The sequence below is a fragment of the Hyaena hyaena genome, unplaced genomic scaffold (genome assembly GCF_003009895.1).
Source record: "Hyaena hyaena isolate Hyena2069 unplaced genomic scaffold, ASM300989v1 scaffold_75, whole genome shotgun sequence".
NCBI classification, from domain to species: Eukaryota; Metazoa; Chordata; class Mammalia; order Carnivora; family Hyaenidae; genus Hyaena; species Hyaena hyaena.
Window position 1 is genome coordinate 527,081 of NW_024080707.1, and position 19,706 is coordinate 546,786.

Genomic DNA, 19,706 nt, shown 5'->3' on the forward strand with positions numbered 1-19,706 from the left:
GGTGAGTGCCCAGAGAGGCTCTGCTTCAAGGGCTGTAAGGAGCCACACCAGGGTGTCCTGTTTAACAACCAGCCTGCTTCTTGGGACTGGACTTGCTCCATCTCTGCCTGGGCTCTGAGAGTGGAGTCTGGCAGCCATCTGGTGTTTGTGACTGAAGTCCGCCGCATGCAGTATCCTTTGGAGCTACCTAATGGGGAAATGAAGCAAAAATAATTGCAGGGCATTTGACGTGGTTATGTGGGCAGAAGTGTCCTCACCAAAACAGCTTGGAGGATGTGCTTTGTGTGTGGGTGTGGGTGGGTGTGTGGCCCTTAACTTTTCACAAGGGGTGACGACAGCAAGGAATTAACCCAGCTTCCTCGTCCAGGCACGACCTCTGTTTTACTTACTCAGATGACACTGTTGCAGCTTCAGGTTCGGACAGACTATTTTGAGGACCCTTGACTGCTTTCTGGACACCCTCTTTGAGCCAAGTGGTGAAAATGAAAGATGAGTGATTTTGATGAATGGATTTCTGGAAACTATAGAAAAATGGAAGAAGGTCCTCTCCCTCTGTTGACTTTTGCTACCGCTCCCTACTATGATCAGAAACCAGGAACTAGTGGATTACGGAAGAAAACCTATTGTTTTGAGGCGAAGCCATGTTATCTGGAGAATTTCATCCAGAGTCTATTTTTTTCCATAGACCTTAAAGATCGCCAGGGATCCTCACTGGTAGTTGGTGGAGATGGGAGGTATTTTAATAAATCGGCGATAGAAACAATAGTGCAGATGGCGGCCGCCAATGGGGTTGGTATATGATAAGTATTGTTATGTTTCTGGCTCTCCACATATGTTTCTTTCTTCATTTTGCAGAAATATACCAGAATACACAGATTTGTATGTTATATACACTTCAGTTCTACTAACATCCAGTTAGTGTTTCTTTGTGACTTCAGAGAATGTATATTGTGATATTACTCCTGAAATTACATTAGTCACACTGGGATATGGGAATGTAAGTTTGGCTCTTTGTTGTTCTCTGTGCCTTTTGCTTGAAAAAAAAAATACCTGTTGCGTTTTAGACATTTAAAGCATACCCCCAGCCTTAAGCTGTCTTATCTACATTCTAACTAGTCCCGAGGGGTACCCTGTCCTGTGTAAGAAAGCTCCAATGAGTAGTAGAGAGTGGAGGATTTTGTTTTCTTTCAATGGCTTCCTTGTTGAAGTTCAGTCACTTGTCAAACAGGAAAACAAAAGCCAGGGCATGCTGTTGTTTGTGGGTCCTGGTAGTCATGCAGAAATGCCAGGAGGGGATTGGAAAATGTTAGGTGTAAGCCTACCAAGAGGACCTGTTATAGGGGAACCTGCTTATAATGACCTTGGACACAAAGAAGCCCTGTGTGCGGTGAATTTGTGCAGCAGGGTAGAGTTAATAACTCCTGTAAGACTATAATATAAGGAGGCTCTGCTAACAGCTCTGCATTGTGAAAGACTGCCTTGCCTGAATTAACCAAATCAGAAGGAATCCTGTGCCAGAAAGCATTGATCTTGATAATCTAATGATTTGCACAGTCCCACTGATATGCTAGAAGGTGGGCATCAGGACATTGCTGTTTTTGCTCTGCAGATTCCTCTGTGGGACCAAAAATATATTTTTAGTGCTTTAGATTATACTTAGCAACAATTTGGAGCACACAGCCCCTCAGAACTCATAAATTTTAAAAATCTGTTGTGTTTCCTTTCTGGGAGTGATTCTGGTTCTGAGAACATCAAAATGTCGCAGGCCAACCATATATGTTGGGCATTCATCGTCAGTCTGTTTTAATAATACACTAAGCAGGTGTGATTGCAAAACCCAAATTAAAAAACAAAAACACATCACCAAATTAAATTTAAAAATTATTGTAGTTTATAATGCGAGGTTTCATTCATACCCACGTTCAGAATCTGAACGCCTCTCATGTAAAAATTGCTGATAAAGCACTCAAATATGAAATTATTATGAAGCATACACATTTTTAAGATAAAATGTGGCATGCTATAAATTTCACCTTTGAGGAGAGCTGCAGAGGAAACGGTATTAAGATGCTTTTAATCTTTAGAGAAAGAATGAAAGGAACATTATTTCTCCACATATATCTTGATTGTTGAGTGGATCTGGTACACTGTCCCCTTTGCTGTGATATATTTGGCTTCATTTCATTTTTGTGTGGAGCTGAAGGATGTGGAAGAGGTGGTAGGAATGTGTAATTCAGGCAGACCCTATAGACTTGCTCAGATTTACGATCTGAAGGTTTGCTAAATAATACATTTAAGTGATAATAATTGACTAAATATGGCAATTGCCTATTTGTTAGAGCTGTGGCAGCCCAAGCAATATTTTCAAATCTTCTCAAGGGCATTCTTTATTTAAAATAGTATCCATTTAAAGCAGTCATTCAACCGAACTGGATTACTTAACACATTAGTGGACGAAGAAAGCACTTTGATCTGATAAAACCTATCAAGTCCTAGATAGTTTGATTTCTTCTTTTTCTAGCATATCCTCATTTCTGACTATTTTAATGTGCCTTTGATTGTGGACGGAGCTCTAGGGAGGAAATGTAAAGGAAAGTTAACGTATTGCACAGATTTTGGGAGGAGTCAATGTTCCTTCCTCACCTCTCTCGATACCCACTCTACCCTGCAGTCGATTCTCAAAGACTTTCCAGCCTTGTGAGCTAAATGGAGATCATTTCATTTTTCTCCTCTTTGTTATACTTTCATCTGGTACATTTATGAATTGTAGAAATATAATTTGCCTTTGTTAGAACTTTCCTTTTGTTTTTATTTATGTAGAGCTGTCTGCATTTACAGTAGATTTTTTTTTTCATGATGCTTTTGGTAGCTAAGAAGTACAGGGAATTTTAATATATAAAATCAGACATTGATGGAGCCCCATTCATAATACTGAGATCTTATTTGGTTTCCAGAGCTTTAAGCTTAGAGATACGTTTAGAAATACGAATATGCGTATATGACTAGCAAGGCAAAGAAAATGGAAGTTGTTTTTTTTTTTGTGAAACATAAGAAAACACCAGACCCTATTTTTAATTACAAGGAAAATTAGGTTTGCTCCCTGTTGTGTTTGACTATAAAATGCCCGGTATCCAGCCTAGCAGTGTGAGTTGTGTTATGAAGGAGAGAGTGGCGGGAAGGGGAAGGAAGGGCAGGAAAGGCTGTTTGATGGAGGATTTTCAGTATCGGGTAGAGGGAGTTATCTCTAAGTTGGTAGATACTTGGGAGCCAGGGAAGATTTTTTCTTTTCTAAAAAGTTTTTAGTTTTTTGTGGTAAAGTATACATAACATAAAATGTAGTGTATCAACCATTTTTAAGTGTACCCTTCAGTGGTATTAATTACACTCACAATATTCTGCAACCATCAATCACCATTATCCATTTCCAGAATGTTTTTCTCATCCCATCTGAAACACGAAACCCAGTAAACAGTATCTTCCCATTTCCCCTCCCTCAGCCCCTGGCAACCTCTGTTCTACTTTCTGCCTATGAATGTGCCTCATCTAAGTACCTCATATAAATGGAATTATCCAATACTTGTTTTTGTGTCTAGCCTATTTTACTTCGTATGTAATGTTCTGAAGGTTCATCCATGTTGTGGCATGTATCAGAATTTCATCATTTTTAAGGCTGAATAATTCCATCATATGTATATACCACATCTTGTTTATGTTTTCTTTTGTTGATGGGCCTTTTGCTATTGCTATTACTTCCACAATGAACATGGGTGTGCAAGTTATGTCTGAGTCCCCGTTTTCTTTTGTGTCAATAGCTAGAAATGGAATTTGCTGGATTGTATAGTACAGGGAAGGTTTTTGAGTAGAGGAAGGACATAGAACTATGGTTTAAAAAGATGAGCTAAGTGGGCCTGAGTTGGAGGATGGATTCAGCCAGAATAGAGTGGGAGAGAGAAAGGGGAGGTTGAGTCAGGAGCTGTTGCAATGCTCTAGACATTGTTCAGGGACGGTGGGTAATGTCTCCTCAATACCAGGTTGGGGATTAATGTTCCTGAGGGTGAATCACAGGAGAGGGTCTTCCCTGAAAGGAGAACCTTTGGCCAGCTGTACCTCTTCTTGGGCTCAGGAGAAAGAAGGTCTGTCTCTTGACTTTCCCACTCGTATTCCTGGTATCATCCCCTCAGTCTTGGACCACTACTGACTGCAGATCTCACCATCAAGAATGGTAGAATCAGGGGTGACTCGGGTCATATTCATTTATCAGTCTCCCTTTCAATACAAAATACATATAAACCCCTAGTAAAAGTCAGTATGCTTGATGTGCAAGTACAATTTCCAGATAACTCCACCAGCCATTCTGGCTGATTAAATTGCCTTTCTTAATTAAGGCCCTCCTACTGAAATTAGGGACCTGCTCAACCATAAACTTTCACTTTATCAGAACCATGCCTGGACACGGCTGGAAGGGTTACTTATTACTCTTCTCGCTGTCTTGCAGCAGGAGGTTTCAGGGCTTCTCCAGCTCGGGCCACTAATTTGCCACGTGACCCTGTCCTGTCATCTATCCCAGTGCCTCCCATACCACCTTTCCACAAGTAGTTGTTAGGATTGCCTTTGGGTGGATGGAAGAAGGGACGAATGGGCAGCCTCATAGCTCTGGACCTCAGCTTCCTCATCCACACGACGCTACTAGGGAGCATATATGGTAATGAATCGAAAATGCCATGGGTTTTTAGAACGCACTCTGTGGCCCAGTGATTATCATTAATATTGATTTCACACCATCTGCTGGTCCCTCTAGTCTATGGAGGAGCCTAGTCATAGCACCTACCCTGGTCATTACCACTTCCTGCGGGAGGGAGGGCATAACAAATGTATTCGTATAACAAAAATTGTTCTGAGATGCACGAATGAGAGCCAAGCTGCTTCCTGGGAGGTGGGTGACAGTGGAGGGGTTGATGGTAAGGCAGTCAAGTTTTCAGTAACTTCCTGCATGGCAAAGGTAACAGTCCCAGACCAGCTTTCCCAGGGAGTCTGGGTATCATCAGACACATCTTCCACCACAAGTCATTTCTTCAAGCATGTTTATTTAGGTGGGGCCAAACGAAATAACAAATGGAAAATTCAAAAACATTCCTGTCCCTTCTTTCAGAAGGAAGAATGGAAATAGGGCATAGACTCCTCATTTTCTAAATCTATTTATGTGGTGGTTGGGTGTTCTCCAAGTATGTTCAAGGAACTGATTGAACTTCTTCCTTCTTTCCCAACGTGGGTCATGTTGAAACTAATATAAATTACATTTTAGTGAAGGAAGATTTAGGAGCCATGCTGATAACATCTGTGAGAAATACGGGAAGGTAAGTTAAGGATGCAGTGAAGTCCCACCTGTAGCCCTCTCCTGTGGGCGCTGCTGGCCGGTTTACTCACTAATAACCCCCAGCACCTTCTGCCTTAGGTCCAGCAGGCAATCCACATGGGTAGGTGTGTCCTGCTTTGGGGAGACCACCATATCAAAGCCTAGGCTTGACTGGAAAGACATATTTAGGAGAGGGATTTTGTAAAACTCTTTAATATAAAGCTTGCCCTTTTTATTTAAAAAAAATTTTTTTTAGTTTACAAAAAGGTTTCTCTTTGGGTAGAATTCCTTTAACTAGCTAAACTTGTATCCTCCCCCAGTGTGGTTTGAAAGTATGATTGAATTGGATAAAAATGTGGGGTTTCTAACAAGTTTTCAGTGAAAATTATGAACCTGGTCCGGAAAGACTGTGTTTCAAATACTCTGTGTTTTCTTGCCAGAGCCTTTTAGCTCCTCCAGACCATGTACTATTTTAAAACTATAAAGTCCCAAAAAGCTATCTGAAGGGATGGCTTTGTTCAGCAATGCTGATTCTACTTCAATAATAATATTATTTGACAATGGTATTCTACTTCGCAATGGTATTCTACTTCACAATAAAATAATAATCAAGCTATGGATGTCCATTAAAGGACATCTTTTCTGGTTCAGTTCTTTGTCCCTCTGCCTATTTTGGTGTTTTTTGTGCAGTAGCTCTGGGTTTATTGATGTTAAAATGTGTGTTCTGGATTTCTTCTCTTAGATTGGCCGTTTGGTTATTGGGCAGAATGGAATCCTCTCTACCCCTGCTGTATCCTGCATCATTAGAAAGATCAAAGCCATTGGTGGGATCATTCTGACAGCCAGCCACAACCCAGGAGGGCCCAATGGAGATTTTGGAATCAAATTTAATATTTCCAATGGAGGTGAGTTTGCTGTCATTTGAAGGATAGTCCATTTATGTTCATTAGGATAAACCAATAACCGAGGCCTTGGAAGGCCAGGGTTCTGGTTCTGGTCTTTAACAAGGGGGTTCTTTGTTTCCTTTTTGTGAAAGTGGAATGCTTCTCATTCTGTCATCCCTGAATATGAGAAGCCATGCACAAGTGATCATTAACATGGTATTTTCTTTTAGACGATTTCGATACTTTGCTGTCTAAATGATGAAATGGCCAATGTGCGAGTGAAGAGAAGTTGACGAGCTCTGTGTTCTTTGCATTTTCACGTCAGTCCCGCAAAGTGACCCCATGGTATACTGTTTGATTTCCAGGTCCTGCTCCAGAAGCAATAACTGATAAAATCTTCCAAATCAGCAAGACAATTGAAGAATATGCTATTTGCCCTGACCTGAAAGTGGACCTTGGAGTTCTGGGAAAGCAGCAGTTTGACCTGGAAAACAAATTCAAACCGTTCACAGGCATGTTGATTTTCCTCTCTCCTGCCCCTCTATTTACAACTTGAGCAGTTGGATTTTCAAAGTTTTAATCAAGGAGGTCTTCAGTTTGGAAAGATTGTGGTCACTAAGCTTTGCATGAATTAATTAGCAGGTCTAGAATTGGGTCTGGGAGTCTAGAGACCTGGGCTCTCTGGGCCCTGCCTGGAATCAGCTGTGTGACTTTGGGTGAAGCATTTCCAACGTTCTAGGCCTTGCCTTCCATACCTATTAAGTGAATAGCCTTGACTAGAAGACCTGTAAGATTACATTCATGGCTAACTTTTATTGAGCTTTTATTAGGTGCCAAGCTCTTAACAAGCATTATCCCACTTTATTCTTAGTGCTATGTATTGACTTTTTCTAGACGAGGAAACAAAGGCTGAGAAGAGCTTACATGTCAGGATCAAGGTCCCATAGTGAGGGAGTGGTAAACCAGATTCAGACTCAGATGTGAAGGATTCCAAAACCTGGGCTTGGATTCCTCATTTTTTCTGCCTTAATACTCAGTAAAATCAATGTAAGCATTCGGGGGGCTAAACTGAAACTCCCTGGGTAGGCAGCAGGGGTATAATGCCAAAGTATTAATAATTGATGGAGTGAATGTTTATAACATTGTTCATATTAACACAGCGAGGGTAAGGTGGTTAGTAATGCAACTTACGTTTTGACCGTTCCAACGTGTTCTCTTCCCTCTGCATTGCCGTTGTGGCAAACATTCCTTTGTTTGAACCTACCCATCGAGAACTGGCAGTCACGTCCTAACAAAGATAAAGCGGCGCCTTGGTACATCTTGAAGACATTCTTAGGGTTTGGAAAACACCAATAGAAAATTTCTTAAACTCTTAATGTTTTGAAAATGTTCAGACTCCTGCACATCCAACGAGGGCAGCGAGACTAAATTTTCATATTTGTTTTACTCCTTTAGCAGTGCGTGTGAAAAGTGGTTTATTAAAACATTTTTTATCTGCTTTTTACCATTAAGTCTTATGGCAGTGGGCCTAAAGAAAGGAAATAAAAGTGGACCTTACATTTTCTGTTATTTATGACACCAAAATACACTCCTCATGTAGACGGGCAGAGTCAGTGTGGCAGTCTGCCGAGCTTCCAGCCAGGCAAACCCCTGTCTGAAATTCCTGGTATGCCCTGTCCCAGCTGTGTGGGCAAGTTACTCAGCCTTTCATTTTTTAAGCTTTCTTGTCTTCTCGTCTATTAAATAGAACTAATAACATTTACCTCTCAGGAAAATGGTTCGTACTGAATAAGAGATCATGTGACAGCCCTGGCACATTGGAACTGCTCAATAATTGTCCTTTTAAAATAGCTATCGTGGGTTTACAGCAGTAAAATCATTTCAGAGGATAATATTTCTTCATGTGTTTGGTTCCCCCGTCTTTTAATGTTGCTTGTTCTCACAGTGGAAATTGTGGATTCCGTGGAAGCTTATGCTACAATGCTGAGAAACATCTTTGATTTCAATGCACTGAAGGAACTGCTTTCTGGTCCAAACCGACTAAAGATCCGTATAGATGCCATGCATGGAGGTAAGGAGCCATTTTTCTTCCTTTCCCTTCTCTCCGAGATATGGAGCTGCTCTCTACCTTGTGTATCATGATACTTTAACAAGACTTTTCTCAAGACTCTCTGTTCCACACTTTTTATTTATTTATTAAAATTTTTTTTTAATGTTTATTTATTTTTGAGATATAGAGACAGAGAGACAGAATGTGAGCAGGGAAGGCAGAGAGAGACACACACACAGAATCCAAAGCAGGCTCTAGGTTCCGAGCTGTCAGCACAGAGCCCAAAGTGGAGTTCGAAGTCACAAACTGCAAGATCATGACCTGAGCCGAAGTCGGACACTTGACCGCCTGAGCCACCCAGGTGCTACTGTTTAACGGTTTTAAAATGCATTTCAGAGCATTATTCACATAGATAAAAATCTAACTGTGCACAGCAAAAATAGTAGAGACATTCCTTATGGTAAGGTAGTGTGAAGATCAGAGTTTCCACATTAAGTATTAGGCTTTGAGTAGTATGCAACTGTTTTCGTGAACTCTTCCTTCCCCTCAGAAGATACCTTACATTCTTCCTAAACGCCCCCATCTATTCCAGGGGGGAGGTGTCATTTGCTAGATGAGGTAAGCATGCTTCTGAGTCCCATACCCCCCAGTCAGCTGCCCCCACATAGCCTTTTCTTAGAAGAGCAGAGCCTACACAAGCAAGCTGAGGATTGAATTCCGGAACAACAGTTGGGAATCTCTCCCTCTTCTTCCTTTCTGGGTGCATAGCCAGGTCAGCAGAGGCAGCAGCCATCATTATGAATCAGAACCATGAGACTTTCTCACATGTTAGAATATGGGAATTCCTAAGCATTTAGGTTGCTTATTTGTTTTGTAATAAATTTAGAATTTTAGAATCATTGAGTGGGAAGGATTTCCCCTAATTGGGAAAACTTCCTGTCTATTATCAAGCCCTTTTGATGATGTTCAGGGCCTCCTGTTACACTGTAAAACCACAGAAAACCTTTCTCTGTGGCGGTCGGTTGAGTGTCCAACTCTTGATTTCTGCTCAGGTCATGATCTCATGGTTGTGAGATCAAGCCCCACATCGGGCTCTGCACTGGACGTGGAGCCTGATTAGGATGTTCTCTTTCCCTCTCCCTCTGCTCCTCCCTAACCCACTCTCCTTCCCCTCCTCTCTCTAAAACAAAAAACAAAAAACTTTCTTTCAGTGGGCGGAAATCTTCCAGCCCTGGAACTTCACCTTTGAGTCCTCACTTGCCTCTGGAGTCCCACAGAATGGGTCTACTTCCTTATTTAGACAAAAGCTATTCTGTCATTTCAAACTATTCAACAGGCATATATTGAATACCTACTACATGTGTGTGCATTGGGGGTGGGGTGGGCCGGGACTCGGCAGACTTCCTTAAAAGAGCTTGTGATGCCTGGGGAAATGGGATGGGTCAAAAACTACTGCCAGGCCAACAAAATGAGGATTAGATAAAATTTCAGGTATTCTCATTGGGGTGTGGAAGAAGGCATAACTTGACTAGCAGTATCAAGAAAGGTTTCCTGGAAGAAGTTGGCAACCAATTCTTTCAGAAAAGAAAGATCTAGGGTAAGTCATTTCCAGCTGAGGCAATGGCTTGTAGCAAAGACACAAAAGCTTAAACAATGTTGCATTAGAAAAATGAGAATGACTTAAGAATGGACTTTGTATGTTAACTGACTGGAATTTGAATAAAAACTTAAAATAATCAGGGCACCTGGGGTGGCTCAATCGGTTAAGCATCTGACTTTGGCTCAGGTCATAATCTTGCAGTTGGTGAGTTTGAGCCTCTTGTCAGGCTCTGAGCTCAGAGACTGGAGCCTGCTTCGGATTCTGTGTCTCCCTCTCTCTGCCCCTCCCCTGCTGACACTCTGTCTCTCTCTCTCTCTCAGAAATAAACATTAAAATTTTTTTTAAAAACCTTGAAATAAAAAAATTAAATAAAATAAAAAGAATGGACTTGGACCTCATTCTCCTGGCCTTTCAGGTGTTCCTTTAATGCCCCAGTTTCTATATTCTTCACCTCCTTGTCTGTCTTGACCTTTTTCTGTGGTATGTCCATAGTCTTCTTAATATGTGGCCCCTATCCCTGGAGAAGCATATTCTCCACTGTTCTGACCTCTATGGGCTCTATGGGTGTCAGTATCTTCCGTGATGAAAACACATTCTTAGCATATTAGAGATGAATGTTCTGGGTAGTTGTACAAAATATCACCAGAAGAGTATGTGACTGGTTTTTTCCTATTGTTGGTAATTCTTGCTGGCTTTTGGGTTTGTTTTCTTTTTTTTTGTATTTTTAACCAGTTTGTCTGATAGCTCGATACAGTAGAAAGATTAAGGCTCTGAATCCCAGCTCCCACTCCTACTAGATATGTAAATTTGGGCAAATGGCTTCATTCATTCACTAGCTTACTTATCTATAAAGTAGAGGTGATAATCATAATGCAAACATTTATAACCTACGTGCCAGGTACTGTGCCCAGGGCTTCATATCTATTAACTCATTGAATCCTCACATCAGCCCTGTTAGGTAGCTACTGCTATTATCCTCATCTTGCAGATGGGGTATATGGAGGCACAGAGAGATTAAATAACTGTACCAATGTTGTACAGCCAGTGATTAACTGAGCTGGGATTTGAACCCAGACATTCTGATTCCAGAGTCCAAGCTCTAAAGCACTAAGCTCTACCACATTGTGAGCTTTTTTTTTTTTTGTTTCTGAAGGAGTGAGAAATGGCTAAAGCACTGGCCACAGGGTTACAGTAGGAACTTCATAGAAGTTGACTCCCCTCCCTTGTCCCATTTTCCTTCATCAACTAGCCCCACCTTTTCTAACCAAATCCCTCATTATTTCTTTTTGCAAAACTTTGTATCCCAGTGAGACTTACCTTTCTGCTGGCCCCTGTATATAGTTTTCATGTTCTCATTGTCCATGTCATTCTCCTTAGAACACCTCCACCTCCTCCTCCAATCCTCTAATACTTTAATTAAAGTTCTATTTTCTGATTCTTCATTTCATGTTTTACATAGTCGTGGGACCGTACGTGAAGAAGATCCTCTGTGAAGAACTCGGTGCCCCTGCAAACTCGGCAGTTAACTGCGTTCCTCTGGAAGACTTTGGAGGCCACCACCCTGACCCCAACCTCACCTACGCTGCTGACCTGGTGGAGACCATGAAGACAGGAGAGCACGACTTTGGGGCCGCTTTTGATGGAGATGGGGTGAGTACGAGTGCATTGAAGTGCACTCTGACGCAGGCCAGGCCTGGTCCTACAAAGGGGGAAGAAGCGGGTTGCTTCTGTCAGGTCCTGTGGGCTCCGTGAGTGAGTGATAGTCGAGGAGTCCTTACTGCCCTATGGGGTCAGTGCTAAATTATCAGAAGACCTTCCTGAACTTAAATGAATCCTTGAAATGTAACCCATGTGCTTAATTTTAGACATTCAGATTTTCTAGAAGTGGCAAAGTGATCAGGACTCATTTATGATGGAATGACTGGTGCTTCATGAGCTGGTCTGGTTCTAGAAACCCATCCGAAGCGTATTCAATCCTTAGGAAGCATTTTGGCCTTATAATACATCCATTTGTTCATTTGCATTGGTTAAACGATAAAACTATAATGAGAGAATTAATCTTGTATTCCTTCTCTACAATTAGTACTTTTAATAAACAGGCTGTTTTATTTACATTGGTGAATACATATAGCAGACAAAGACAGAATAGCAAACAAAGAATAGATGTAATTTAAGTGGGTTTGTATTCTTGGTATCTCAGAGAGAGTAGGCACTACATGTATTTACTTAGCTGAAAAAATGTTTTTATTGCTCTTGTCCTTTAAATTCAGCTAGACTCCATTATTTCCTAAAAATTAAATTTCCCCATATTAAAATTTTAAAAAATGAAAAGGATCCCTGAAGACATTATTTTGCAATGCATCTTTCTGAAGCAGCATATGATGAGAGTTTTTTCCTCTGTATGCTGAGTTACTTGAGTGCTTCCTGTATACCAGGCACCAAGGAAGTAGTGAAGGTGGCAGCATGTTTTGCTGGGTCCTGCATCCAATGAGGGGCTATGCTTTAGGTGCCCTTGCTTGAAGAAATCTGCTTTGTTCCTTGAAAGATGTCTAGTAGACCCACCAAACTATGTGAATAGCCAACATTTCCTCTCTTGTTTCGATCTCTTCTCTCCTCTGGGAGAGAAGTGATTGATTCCAGAGTTTGGAAAAGGTCTGGGAGGTTAAAGTCAGCTGGCCTCTGGAGGGAGAACAGAGTCTTTGGTTCAGAAGGAGTTTGTGCTTACACTTAATTGAAAACAGTTTTAGTTTTTGGCATGGGGGTGCCTTTGGTGCAGTGGTGCTGTATAGATCCGCTAGAAACAAAGTCCAGTGTTTAGAACCCAGTATGAATAAAGGTATCAGTTTTAAGTTTTATAAATTAAAGTTTATTACCCCTTCCCCCTCCCCCCTTGTAAGATTGTTTGTTTTTCCAGCAGTTTGATTGAAAGATCTTCCTTTGAATCCCCCTTCTCCCAAAGGATCGAAACATGATTCTGGGCAAGCATGGGTTCTTTGTGAACCCTTCAGACTCCGTGGCCGTCATTGCTGCCAACATCTTCAGCATTCCGTATTTCCAGCAAACTGGGGTCCGAGGCTTTGCCCGCAGCATGCCCACCAGTGGGGCTCTGGACCGGTAGGTCTCTCCATTCCCTCGGCCCTCACCAGGCTCTTCTCTGCGTCCGGAACTCTCTTCCTCCCCTTGCAGCCTGGGCATCTGATGCATAGTGTGTGCTAAATAAGTGTTTATTTTATTTAAAAAAAAAACCCTTTTATTGCCGTATAATTAATATGCAATGTTTTGTTAGTTTCAGGCGTGCAACATATTGATATGACAGTTCTGTATATTACTCAGTGGTCATCACAATAAGTGTCATCCCTGTCTGTCACCATACAGTGTTATTACAGTATTATGGACTGTCATCACTATGCTGTGCTTTTCATCTCTGTGACTTGTACCTCTTAATCCCCTTCACCTATTTCACCATCCTCCCACCTTCCTCCCCTCTGGGAACCGCCAGTTTGTTCTCTATATTTGAGCTTTTTTGTTCTGTTTTTATATTCCACATATAAATGCTTGTTTTATGAAGGAATAGATGGGCTTTCTCTGGGTCAGATGTGCCCGCTCTGTGCCTCCTTCCTACCCTGCACTTCTTCCATTCCAGCGCTTGCCACCCTGCTCCGATTGCTTTTTTACTTGACTGTCTACCCTGCTAGACTGTAAACTTCTACAGAGAAAAGACTGTCTTATTCTCTGTCCTAAACTTTGCCTGTCCCCCTGGCGCATAGTAGGACACAACACACCGCCATTCAGACACCCCTTTAAAAAAATGGACGATTGAATGTTAATGAAGAAATGAGCAGATCGCAGCCCCATTGTACCAAAGACATCGTTCTGGAGAATCATCACTGTCCTTTAGCAGGCGTGTGCAAAATTAGAGTGAAAGAACAATTTGAAATAAGATCAGTGTATAAAGAAACATTCCCCGTCCATCACTGGCTGGATACCCATTCATACACAAACACAGTAAATGTTCATTTATCCCAAATCCAAATAAACAGAAAACTCAAATAGTTAAAGAAAATTACATTCCGTTTTTCTGAGAAAGAAGGACCCAGTGACAATAAACACTTGATACCTGTGATTTACTTATTTATCTATTTATTACATATCCCTTCATTTACAAAGGCTTTAAGGTGGCTTGCAAGATCACTTCTAAAACAATTGAAAAATATAAGTAATAAATAATAAATGAGGACTAGGAAGAATGTTAATTGGAACATGTTAGGTGCCCAGCAAGTGTTTGTGGAATGAATGGATAAGCAAAGAGTGAATGAATAAAAGGTCAGGGTCAGAGAAGAAAGCAGAATGGATATAGGTAGGTTCTTACAGTAATAACTAATATTTATTGAATATTACCTTGAGTGAGACACTAGGTGTTTTATGTCTGAAGTCATTTAATTCTCAGGACAACCTCATGAGGTCAGTTTTATCTATAGCCCCACTTTACAAGTGGGAAAACAAAACGAAAAAGTTAGGTAACTTGTCCAAGGTCACCCAGCTAGTAAATGGCTGAATAAGGATTTGAACCCAGAACCTTGACTCCTAATTGGCTCAGCTGGCCCATATAGTAGTTTCCCACTGTGTGTGTGTGTGTGTGTGTGTGTTACAGAATTAGTGCTGACTTCCCTTCAGCTAAGAAAAAGGTAATGACTAATATTCCTAGAGTGGTTTCTAGTCTACACAGAGCCATAGCAATCCTTACCCTAAAGAAGAGGAACCCAAAGGTCAGAGAGGTTAGCTGTCTTGTCGAGGACCCTACAGCTAAATCAGAGCTAGAATTAGAGCCTGATGATTCTTCCTCCATACCCTGCATCTGAAGTTGTGAGGTAGTTTTGGCCAGGCTGTTGTAATTAGACCTAGCAGGTCCTGAAATTACGTCTGTGTCATCCAAGAGCAGCTTAATTCTAATTTTTTTTAATTCTAATTTTTGGAAAACATTAATAATCCATATATAGAACCAAAGTGGAAATATCTCATTACCCAGGTAAAGGTTTATTGTACTTTTACTTTCAAAATTATGGATTTAATTTTCCTCAGATGTTAGAATCTAAATATGACATTGCTTTGCTAGCAATAAGGCAAGCATTCTGGAAGGCAGAACTTATTAAAACAGTGAATGAAATGTAGATTAGGCTTCCTTTTCAGAGGGAAAGGGATCTTTTAAAAAAAGGTCGCTTAAAGGCTTTAAATACTCTACAGATATACAGGGTAAAAGATGTGTTGGAGGGCTCAGGGGACCAAGGAACAGTGTGGGGAAGTCACTACAAATGGGAGACCCACTGGACCCTGTTGTTTCTGGGCCTTCTGACAAAATGAAAGGAGCATTGACAGGGCACCTGAATAGCAGGCCATTGGTCTTCCTGGCTCTGTGACCTTGGGCTGGTCACATAACATCCTAGACCCTGTTTCTCTTTTCTGTAAAATGGTAGCCCCCTAAGCCCAACATTCTATGATTCTGTGATTATATATGCACCAAAACATCATTCTTTTGAGTTAAAAAATTTTTTTTTAATGTTCTATTTATTTTTGAGAGAGAGACAGAGACAGCGTGAGCAGGGGAGGATCAGAGAGAGAGGGAGACACAGAGTCCAGAGCAGGCTCCAGGCTCTGAGCTAGCTGTCAGCACAGAACCCAACGCGAGGCTCGAACCCATGAACTGTGAGACCTGGGCTGAAGTCGGTCGCTTAACCGACTGAGCCACCCAGGTGCCCCCGTTCTTTTGTTCTTTATGGAATGGGTATAAATGCAGTCTCTATCCAAAACATATTGGGGTTAAATAGCCTAAAAAAATAGCCTTGCACATTTTGCCGCTGTTGTTGCTTCTTCTAAAATATTAAACTCAGTGATCTGAATTAATTCTTTCTCCTTCTTCTTTTACCCCCTCCTCTGATACCACATATAATAGCCCATTGTGCATAAGTTTTCTCCTACGATTTTCCACCAATCTTAGAATTATGTGTACCTCTGAGCAATGCTAAATGGGACCCTTGATTACAATAACGGTTGCTATTTTCCATCCCTCACATGGCTAAGCTAACAGTCCTGCTGTGATGTAACTTTGATTTCATGCCTTTGAAGGGTGGCTAATGCTACAAAGATCGCTTTGTATGAGACCCCAACAGGCTGGAAGTTTTTTGGGAATTTGATGGATGCGAGCAAACTGTCCCTTTGCGGGGAGGAGAGCTTCGGGACCGGTAAGTGTGCGGCCCTGTGCTACCATTTTCTTTCCTGTAAACACTACTTGCAGGGAAAGTGCAGACTTGCTAAGGCAGGACTGAAATAGCAACGGTAGCTGATGTGTCCTAAATCAAGATGCAATTTATTTATAACAACCCTGGTGAAGTGTACACATTGGAAGAGCAGTGAGCGTGCTTAGCCCAGGAGGGCTAATTTTACTCTCAGAGGATCACATCCACCGAGACAGGAAGTTTGGGGGCCTCCCCGGCAGCATGGTCACTGCGTCTGTAGAGATTAAACAGAGTGATAAACATGTGTTTCTTCCCTCCGTGGTCAAGGAAACTTTTATAAATGTTTTCATTCCTGGGAAGAAATACGGTGCAGCGAGTCAGTTTTTCGTCTTTCTGTAAGAGGAGGTTTCAGCATGGCATTAAATCTTTCTCTTTAATGGGCCCAAGTTTTCTACAGCAACAAGTTATGATTTATTAAGGTTAAATGAGAGGAGATCATTAAGGTGGAACTAAGTTGCTAGGTGATCAAGAAATTAAGAATATGTCCTTGTCTGTGAGGATATCTGCATAAATTGCAGTGTGATGAAAAAGGGGAGCGTGAGGGGCTGGGGGACCCTGTAGACCCCGCTTTCTGTGCTCTCCCTCCTCCTCTCTGTCCATCCAAATATTATCCTGCATTCCCACTTCCATGGCCTTACCTACTACCTCATCCAACCTGCGTCAGTTTCTCACCTTTCTGTACATGCATTCAGGCCTCTGGCCCTTTTCTAGGTGTTGGTCTCCAGACAGGTTGCAAGGTACTTACTGGCTGCATTTCTTCTCCTCTTCATCCCTTTGTGCAATATTATGAAGCAAAAGGACTAATTTTGGTCCCTCAGTACTAAAACAAAGCAAAGATCAAAATCTGGCATTCTGTAAGCCTTGCAGTTGAGTTACAATTCATACTGAGTTAAAGAGAATAGAATGCCGATTTTATTTCTTTTTCTACAAGTCCTGGGGTAAGTGGATAGAATGGGCTGGTAAATTTGAGACATGTATTTATAAAGTTCTAAGAAATTTCATATCCTTGAGAGAGCAGCAATGCTTCTTGGTAATGAACTGACTTGATGGAATTGGAGGGTATTAAGAAAGATGGATGAGTCTTGGAGTTGAACAGCCGTCCACAGAGAAGACTTGCTGGTTTCCCAGTGTTCTGCATCTCTGGTCAGAGAAATCAAGGCCACTGGCCTAGTCTTTTCCTACTTGATAAAATATAGACAATGCCATGTTATTCCATGGGATACCAGATGAATGCCCATGAACCTGTGAGGTGAGGTGGTCTTATTCTGTGAAATTTGCTCCCAATGCTATCAAGTGCAGGCTTGCTTTCAGTCATTCTTCTTTATGGTTGAAGCTGTCTTTGAAGGCAGGGACCATGTCTTAACCTTTGGTTTCCTAACCCCTTGTACCTATATCAGTGCTGAGCATTGTGAAAGGGAGAAAAATTTAGAGCAAGGTTTCCTAGGGTGTTGGGGTGTGTGGAAGGTTTCTAATTTCATGAGAGGGTTCTGAGTTCAACTAGGATTGGAAAACTTGGAATACAGCTCTCTGTCTTGGATATTCATAATGATATTAGCATTTGAAGATTCCAAAACATTCTGCTATAAGGAGTCCTGTTTGTATAGTTGTATCTAAACATAGTTAGCTGCATCTCTCTCTCTCTCCCTCTCTCTTTTTGTGGTATGTCCAGTAACATTCTGCCCCACAGACCCATGTGGGAAGAAGCACTGGGCAAGGTAGGTCTCAGCCCCAGAGCCACGTAGGAGTCCCTGATGTAGACTGGCTGGGAACAAACCTGGAGACAGCATAGCAAGAGTGGCTTTTCTTACATGACAGTGATTCACGTACTGGACAGCAGCTCTCCAGTCCTCTCCTCTCCAAGCCACCCATCCTCAGTTCCTCTGGTCATTCCTCATTTCACATTGTTTATATACCCAGCACCAGCTTCTAGAGGCTTCCAAGTTCACCAGTGCCTCTCTTAGATCATGTCTAGAACGGAGCCCAAATCCATGTGTGACCCAACTGACAAAGACTTGAGTAGGTTGATTATTTGTAGAGAACTGAGCCCTGGGCTTTTTTTTTTTTTTTTTTAAACGTTTATTTATTATTGAGACAGAGAGAAACACAGCATGAGTGGGGGAGGGGCAGAGAGAGAGGGAGACAGAATCCGAAGCAGACTCCAGGCTCTGAACCATCAGCACAGAGCCCAATACAGGGCTTGAACCCACAAACCGTGAGATCGTGTCCTGAGGCAAAGTCGATGCTCAACCGACTGAGCCACCCAGGTGCCCCTCTGGGCTTTTTTTTGAAACAACTTTCATTTATGTTAGCTTTCAGGTCATTTCATGATACTGTTTAGCTCATATAATGTAGATAATTAAACCCCTGTTAGTTTTTATTCAGGAGAATTTGGCAAGAAAATTTGTCCTTCACTGAAGTTACCTTTGAGGGATTGATTTCTTTGAACATGAACATTAAACTTTAAATTATTTCTTACTAAAGTTTGTTCCTGTTTATTTATTAACCCATTCAAATGCTAAGGGCCAGCCATGATTTTATCTTCCCTTTGATATCCTTTTTATGCAAAGAGTGACTGCATCATGAAAATAATCCACAAACTCTCTTTTTCTTTGAAATAAAGAAAATTGTAATGTTTCTGAGATGAATGTTTTAAGAACCAAGCTGCATCACTATGAATCTCCTCTGCTGTGAATGAATGGCAGCTGAAGTTATTAAACTGAACTTTCTGATCCCCTTGTTTATAGAGGAGTTAATTTCCACCTGCTAGTTCCTTGCTGGTGAATGCTTCCAGCAGTTTCTTTACAGAGTTTCTCAGGGTGGACTTTAGTAATTATACAAGCTTTGTAATATTTAAATTCTCTAGCTTTGTTGAATAGAGGGTCATTTATTTCTGTATTTTTCCAGGCGAGAGCAGAGGCAATTTCTGAGGAAGGCCTCCCTAACCTTCCACTGTGGGTCACATCCCCTTCTTATTGGCTTTCATGGCACCACACGCTTCTTTGTTCCACATATTGCAGCTGTAACTTGTAATATTATTTACAATTACTTGATTAATATCTAGGCTCCACTAGAATGTAAGTTCCATGAAGACAGGAATCGTGTCTGTCTTACTCTCCATCACATCTCCAGAGCCTCCTATAAAGGCCAGCATAGAATAGGTGCTCAGCAAACACTTGTTGAATAAATGAGTGAGTGAGCACACTGTTCACTTGGCATCCTCCCATTTAGACAAACAGAATCCTAGGGCTGAACATGAAAAGACTTTAAAGACTTTAAAAGCCATCAGCTGTGATTTCCTGTGTGTTGCTGGAATCCTAATTGGCAGTCGGTTCTCTTCTGCTTAAACACCCACCTCAGTGGAGAATCCTCACCTTACCTATTGAAGCAGTGTGTCACTCCCGTGGGGACTTAACACCATTCCCACTCCATAGTCCAGAGTCGGGGACCCAAGGTCTTTGTGAGAACAGATGAGCTTTATAAAGGAAAAGAAGTTTGCCTGCAAAGAGTCATGAAGGAGTTCAGAAGAACT

General features: G+C 41.5%; 1 protein-coding gene across 1 annotated transcript in view; it reads left to right on the top strand.

The window, feature by feature from the left end:
* Positions 1-19,706, top strand: part of PGM1 (phosphoglucomutase 1) — a 64,455-nt gene that overhangs the window by 28,840 nt on the left and 15,909 nt on the right. Inside the window, exons 2-7 of the mRNA XM_039233472.1 lie at positions 6,096-6,258; positions 6,603-6,749; positions 8,183-8,308; positions 11,347-11,537; positions 12,847-13,001; positions 16,008-16,123. Coding sequence (XP_039089403.1) covers positions 6,096-6,258; positions 6,603-6,749; positions 8,183-8,308; positions 11,347-11,537; positions 12,847-13,001; positions 16,008-16,123 — 898 coding nt within the window. The remainder of the gene's footprint in view (positions 1-6,095; positions 6,259-6,602; positions 6,750-8,182; positions 8,309-11,346; positions 11,538-12,846; positions 13,002-16,007; positions 16,124-19,706) is intronic.